At 28.0% G+C, this 7,518-nt stretch overlaps 2 protein-coding genes across 2 annotated transcripts in view; both read left to right on the top strand.

Moving 5' to 3' along the window:
- Window positions 1–808, top strand: part of LOC101494369 (uncharacterized) — a 2,805-nt gene extending 1,997 nt beyond the window's left edge. The window contains exon 2 of the mRNA XM_073370441.1: window positions 563–808. Within this exon, the coding sequence (XP_073226542.1) occupies window positions 563–808 (246 nt within the window). The remainder of the gene's footprint in view (window positions 1–562) is intronic.
- LOC101492971 (uncharacterized) overlaps window positions 1–1,143 on the top strand; it is a 61,217-nt gene extending 60,074 nt beyond the window's left edge. The window contains exon 3 of the mRNA XM_073370410.1: window positions 869–1,143. The gene's annotated coding sequence lies outside the window, so the exon portion shown is untranslated. The remainder of the gene's footprint in view (window positions 1–868) is intronic.
- The last annotated feature ends 6,375 nt before the right edge of the window (window positions 1,144–7,518 follow it).

Genomic DNA, 7,518 nt, shown 5'->3' with positions numbered 1-7,518 from the left:
ATTTTGAATCAATGTTTCAACATTATTTTATCATTTCAATCAATTTTGTTAAGTGTGTTTATACTTCACAAATTGGTAGTTCCAACTTGAGAGAAATTTTTAGAATATTAAAATTTAAGTGTTAGGTTTTTATTTTGCATTAACTGTATTACATAGCCAATACCTTCAACAATAGTAAATATCATGACGGTTTACTATATGATAAAAATTTCATTTCGATATTCATTGAGACCAAGAGGATGAATCAGATAGTCTTGTTGTAACTGATAGACCATAAACTCTGGTTTATGACTGTTCTTTTTGATTCATTGCTGCCATTCCTGATATACTATTTTGGAATCTTTACAAATACAAAGGTAGAATACATGTAAAATCTGATGGGGATTATGGGTATAAGTTAGCTTGTTGAGGCCTAAAAGCAAGGTACATAATAGTTAGGGGAAAAGTGTCAGTTAGTTAGTTTGAGAAGTAGAACATTGTGAATATTGATTGTAAAATTCACAATACTAGGATTTACAGTTCCTTTTTGTGCAAATCTGAGAGAATCTCATATGCTTTATAGCTTGTTGATGAGATGCATGATAGCGGTCAACCGCGTAATATAATTACTTACAATTCTATATCGGATTCTTTATGCAAAAACCATCGTGTTGACAAGGCAATTGCATTATTAAAAAAAATTAAAGACAAGAGTATTCAACCAAATATGTACACATACACTATTCTTATAGATGAGTTGTGTAAAGGTGGAAGACTAAAGAATGCACAAAAAGTTTTTGAAGATCTTATGTTAAAGGCTATAATCTAGATGTCTATATATATACCGTTATGATCCATGGGTTTTGTAACAATGACTTGTTTGATGAAGCTTTCGCATTGATGTAAAAAATGAAAGAGAATGGATGCAATCCAAATGCTACAACTTATGAAATAATTATCCGTTTTTATAAAGATGAAAACGACAAGGCAGAGAAATTTCTTGATAAAATGATTGCGAGAGGTCTCCTGTAAGACTGAAATTAAGTAAGATGTTTTCTAGAAACAAGGTTAGTGTTTAGAACTTGAGTTCTTTGTAGGAAGCATGATCCTATTTTCTTTGTAATTCCTGATTTTGCATTGTTAGATGAGTATTTATCTTAAACTTTGGTTTCAATTTTTCATAAAACCTGTACAAATTTCTATATAAACTTTTCAAAGATTTTAGCATGAATTCATTCCCCAAAATCTTGGAACTCAAACGGTACTAGTAAGGTAGGCTTGTTTGTTATCTTCTTTGCTTCTGCTTGGTTCAAGAATTCATAAGGTTCTAAAATTACATGACAAAAATCAATCTGAAGTTTTGGAATTATAGTTAAAACTTAAATGAATTTAATCAAAGTTAAAAGTTTTGTAATTATAGACTTATTTCATGTTTCAAGTGTTTATATTTGTTCAGTACAAATATCTCACCGTTCTTATAGCGATCGGCGCATAGTAAATCAGCACCATGATGAATTGTGCCATTGTTCTTTCTGCAACTCATGACAGGGACAGAGAACAAACCATTGGTAAAACCAGTTACATATTCACAGTGCCATGTTACATATAAGGTTACACACTTACATCGATGTTCTTTAACCTACTTTTGCTTATATTTGATATCTGAGTAGTAATTTGTATCATGATAGTCATTTGAACCTCTACTAAACCTAATTGTCATCAGCAAGGGAATCCACACACTTTGTATTGCAAAAATATAACAAACGAAACACAGGAATGTATACAGGTGGCTTCAAAGATGATGGAGCAGTTAAGTCCCTCACTTGTGTACCATTAATAATGTACCATTTTTTTTTACTCAAATCAATGATATACCATTAGATCACAATTGATGCATTTAAGTCACAATTCCTTTTGTCCAATTTATAAATTATGTCCGATAGGAAATATATTATGATTGACAAGGAGATAACTTTCACATCTCAAAACAACATTCTATATACAATACATATTCACCACAAATGAAAGTATTGGATTTACTTCCACTATTCTATATAAAATATCATAATAATCTAGAAACGCTATATAAAAAGCTCAATGCAAAATTCAATGGTTTGATTTGGGTTCGACATGTTGCGGGTTCGATCCCTGCTAGTCCTATTAAAGGGAGGCGAATGTCGTCCTAAGGTTAGACTAGTGCACCAAACCCTAGATGTGTATACCTTTGATACATTGGTTGATGCTTTTTATAAGGAAAGAAAAGTGAAAAAATTTAAAATTGTGGTCGCAGTGACGATAAAAAAGACATAAAATCAGATGTTGTTACTTATAATACTTTAATGGATGGATATTGTTTGATAAATGAAGTGAACAACGGAAATAGTATAATCAACATAATGGTCCAAAGGGAAATGGCTCATGACATTCAGAGCTATAGTATCATGATTAACGGATTTTGTAATATTAAAATGGTGGACGAAGCTGTGAATCTCTTTGAAGAAATGCAATGTAAAAAATTCATTTTTGATGTGGTAACTTACAATTCTCTTATTGATGGTTTGAGCACTTTTGAGAGAATCTCATATGCTTTGGAGCATGTGGATGAGATGCATGATAGAATTCAATCACCTAATATACTCACTTACATGTGGAGTAAACCTACTTTTATCTTTTATTGCAAAATAATCACTACATATCCACTTGATGATTTCATACATGTATCCTTGTGGTTCTGTCATAAAGTGAACTATTGTTCACATATCAAGTAACTTAAAAAAAATTCTTTTGAATACTTATACTTCTGCATAATAATTCTAATCTTACAAAGCTTAAATGTTTTAGAATACTAAACTTAAGGTTCAATGGCTATGCTAAGACCAACAGGCACAAGCTTGGCACTTAAATTGATGTGTAATGAGTAGAATATGTGTTAAAAGAGAAGTATTGTGAGATGAAAAGGTCATGAAATTGTTGTGATGAACACAGCTTAGAGTTTAGATCTTGAATGCTTGTAGGAAGCATGCTTCTATTTTCTGCATAATTGATGATTTTGGTTACATGCAGTGTTAAATCGTAGACTTAGTGCTAAAAATTGCAGCAATCTTAAATCGTAGACTTAGTGGTAAAAATTGTAGCAATCTATTTCGATGACATGAAAGATGGTTTTGTATTTTGAGTCATATATTTCTACACTGCTAATGTAAATAATATAGGACACCGATACATATATGATAGTTTTTCATTTTTATTGATGCATCTACTTCTGGAAAAAATAAACATGCTGTAATTAAATTTCATGTTTTTAACCCCCATAATTAATCATCATTGCTTTGCCACATTTTAATCCATGTAGTTGTGTTTGAGATGTGTACAAGGGGTCTAAGGTGTGTCGAAGTGAAGAAATTTTTTTTTTTGAGACACTTATTTGAGGTGTCGTACGGGTGTTGGAATGACGCATGCCACATATAGTGACACGTCTAACCTCAAAGGTATCTCTATTTCATTGTTCATGTTCACTTCTATTTTATATTTTAGACTACTATGGAAATGTCGATTTTTATTTTCTTTTCTTTTGAGTGAGTTTTTGTGATTTGTGTCACTTTGTGATATGGTTAGGATTGTTAAGTGAATGATGTTTTTCTTCCCTACTTTGTGGTTATTTTGATGCTTCATTTGAAATTTAGTTAAATTTGTTCATCTTTGAAGGTTGCTAGTGAATTGGAAGTTGCAAACAAGTGCCAAATGAAATGCTAATATGTTATATGTTGCATCTGAAGTAGAGTGAGAGTGAAGCATGCAAGCTGAAAACTCTTTCTCCCCAATTCCCCCAACTGAACTTTCATTAGTAATAATTGGATTGTCTATATTGTGCTCCACAAAGTCTTCAAGTCTTCAATTGTCTTGTACCTTTTGATATCTTTTAAACTTTTTTAGTACATTAGTATCACTGCTGAGAGGTTTAAGTCCGTGAACAAACGAGTATTTCGAATCTTGGTATCACAAACATTTGATGTTTTTATATCTCAAACATTTAACCAATTTGATAAATTCCATGTGAATTAATATTAAGTCTACATTCTAATATCAATTCATCTCATCCATTTGGCCATAGATATACATATTCACTCGATGAATAACAAGAAATGTGTACTTTCTAACTTTGGATATTTATTTTTGTAATTTTGTAACTTGTGTTTTATAATAAAATATTAATTTTTAAATGATCTAATGTTTTTTTTTTTTAATTTATCATAATAAAATAATGCCATTAACCTTAATGGATGGCTCCATATCTTTAGGTTATTTGACATATCATTAAAAATTAAAAATATGATACATTGTGAATGAGATATGGGGCTAATTTCACGAATGAATGAGATAAAATAGAAACACCAAAAGTGTAATTCAATCTAAACATAAATAAATTGACAACAAAAAAATCTAAACATAAATAAAAATACCAAAATAATTGTGGACAAACGTTTGAGTGTTATTAGTTTGAAGTAGGAAAATAAAAGAATATTAGGAGAATGAGAATGTGTTTTTGGAGGTTTGACAGTGTGATTTAGAATGTCTCAATTAATTTGAGAGATTAATGCAAATTTATGAAATAGTAATTGTGAATAGAAGAGTGATGTTTTATTGTTATTAATTGGGAGTAGGAAAAAAAAAATAGGAGAATGAGAATGTGATTTGGAGGTTTAATGTGCTAATTAATTTGAGAGATTAATGAGAATTTATGAAATAATAATTGTAGATAAATGTGTGAGCGTTATTGGTTTGAAGTATGAGCATAAAAGAATATTAGGATATTGAAAATGTATTTTAGAGGTTTGAGAGTATGATTTAGGAGTCAGATTATTTGTGATGTTGCACAGCTATAATTACTTAGAATACAAAGAGACGAAGTACCAAACTAGTCCACTTAAATAAATATAAATAATATTTTTTTATTACTATTACTATTATATATTAGATTTTGAACTTTGTATTAAATTTTATGTTTGTTAAGCTTTTAGTAATTTAATAATTTTAGTCTACATTAATTTTTCACATATTTAAATAAGTTATTATAAAAAATATTTAAAATATAATGTCATAAAGTCAAATTCTTTTTAAAATGTCATGTTAAATCTAAAAAAATATACTTAATTTCATTGACTTATTAAATTAATATGAAATAAACTTTTAAATAGAATCGCACATCATATCATACTTTCATAAAAGTCATATTGATGCTTAAAAAATACATCTAATACATATGTCTGACTTAAACCTTAAGTTTTTTGATAGATTAGACTGATATCTTAAAAAAATAAATTATAATAGACCAAACTTAAACTTTAATTTTTTTAACAAACGACATTTAAAATTTACAAAGTCTAATTCGATCTAACTAATTGAGACTCTTATATACAATGTGATTTGTTTTACACTAAAACCAAAAGACACACATATTTGGCATAAATATTATAGTTAGTATTATATGGCATATACCAAAACTTAATACTTTAAAACCAATGTACTCCAAATTCTAGTAGAGTTTATAAAATTTATTTATATTATTATCAGTGCAAAATTAAACTTTAATAGAAGACTCGGTTATGTGTGAGAATAATGCACTCATCAATAACAAATTGTGTCTCTTTAATGAATCTCTACAAAAGAAAGCAATGTTTTCTTTAATGTTTGTTTTTTTTTTTTTAATTTAAACTAGTATAAGACCCGTGTTATCGCACGTGGTGCGTCGTTTATATATTTTTATTTAATTAAGTATTTTTTATAATAAATAGAACAAAATAAATGAAGTTAATTATTATAGTCCATAATTACCAAACTAATATATTAGTTGTTCTTAAATTTATTAACATGACACTAAAATAATTTATGATGTGGTTGTGAGAGTTAAAATTTCTTGATGATTTATTAATGATAGTATTGTGATTGCTATGGAATATCCCAAATGATATTGATTTGTAGAAAACAATTTTTCAAGACAATGGGCATGCAAGTTACAATGAAACCATCGTAATAATAGAATTTGAATGATATTGATTAAGACATATAATAATAAATCATAGGTTAGTAAATTATGTTTTACATGTAAAGAAATCTACCGTAGAAATGTCATCCGTCGTAGGATGTTAAACTAGTAATGTATCATCAATAACTTTTGTAATATCTAAAGACAACTTCATTTCTTATATTTTTTCGCATCAGGGTCATAATCTGCACCAAAAACCTGTAACATAATCTGCATGTTAACTAATATGATCTTATGAAGTAATTTCAATTGTAGTTTGATTGTTTGATAAGATAACATAATGTGATAAATAGAGTTAACAACATACTTTAACTTTTAATGGTTGGACTACATTCTCTATAATATATTTTTTCTATAACATCTATAGTATATTTTTTCTATAACATGTTCAATGTTAGTTGACGATCCATCTCAGCAAAATAATAATGATTGAAAATTGTCTTTCTATTGCAAAAATTGACACAAAAATATCCAAATTGTTAATTGTATTCTTTACTATAAAACTAAGCACATTTGCTAAATTAGATTTATGTATATTATGGTAAAACATTAATGTGGCATATCCATGATGGAATACTCAATAGATTAGTCTAAAGTACAATATTGAATTACAAAATAATTGAGCAACATCTTTTAACTAATTGAAAAGTTGATTAAGTGAGTGATGATCTAAATTTATAGGTTAGGTTGATCATTTAAATGTTTTCAATGTCTATAGTTGTATTTTTTTTTTAAGTCTGCATATGGAATAATTAAAGAAAATAATTTATTAGGAAATTGATTTTAGGAACCGTAATGTACTGAATTGCCATTATTGATTGATATTAATTTTTAAAATAAATGAATCAGTTTGGTTCATAAAATAAAATGTAATATATTATTTATAAAGTATGAAAGTTTCACTTAGTTTATATTTTTTCAATAGACAACATATCAACATTTTTCATATTACTGTGCTTAAAGACATTAATCAATTAAACATTCATCCTATAATAATAACATTGAACCAAAAAGTGTACTTGTGTTTAGTGTTTACAACAATACATAATTTGAGAATATACATCCCATGATTCAAACTTCGTGAGACCAAAATATAATTAGACCTTAGGATTACAATACATAATAATAGTTTTTAACATGATGTCATCATCTACTTCTAGCATTTAATTTCATTGTAGTTACTATTTACATTTGATATTCTTGAGTGGTTTTGATGATGATAGCTGGACACTCGCAATTGCATCGTTACCCCCATTATCTTGTTGGTCATCAATTGGAGGCCTTTTAGCCGGTGTAGCTGACTGTACATTCTCAATATCGTTTTCACCTGTCATTGATAATGATTACTACATATTTCATAAAATTTGTAGGAATTAATTAGATTATTGTCATAAAAATTTATGAAATTAGAATGTATTTATCAAAATGATGCACTTATAGAACGTGATGTAGATATACTTACAGTGTCAAATAGTATTTCTTGACTAAGGAGTTCA

The sequence above is a fragment of the Cicer arietinum genome, chromosome 6 (genome assembly GCF_000331145.2).
Source record: "Cicer arietinum cultivar CDC Frontier isolate Library 1 chromosome 6, Cicar.CDCFrontier_v2.0, whole genome shotgun sequence".
Taxonomy (NCBI): domain Eukaryota; kingdom Viridiplantae; phylum Streptophyta; class Magnoliopsida; order Fabales; family Fabaceae; genus Cicer; species Cicer arietinum.
Note: the sequence above shows the minus strand (reverse complement) of the source record. Positions and strands in the feature narration are given on the sequence as shown.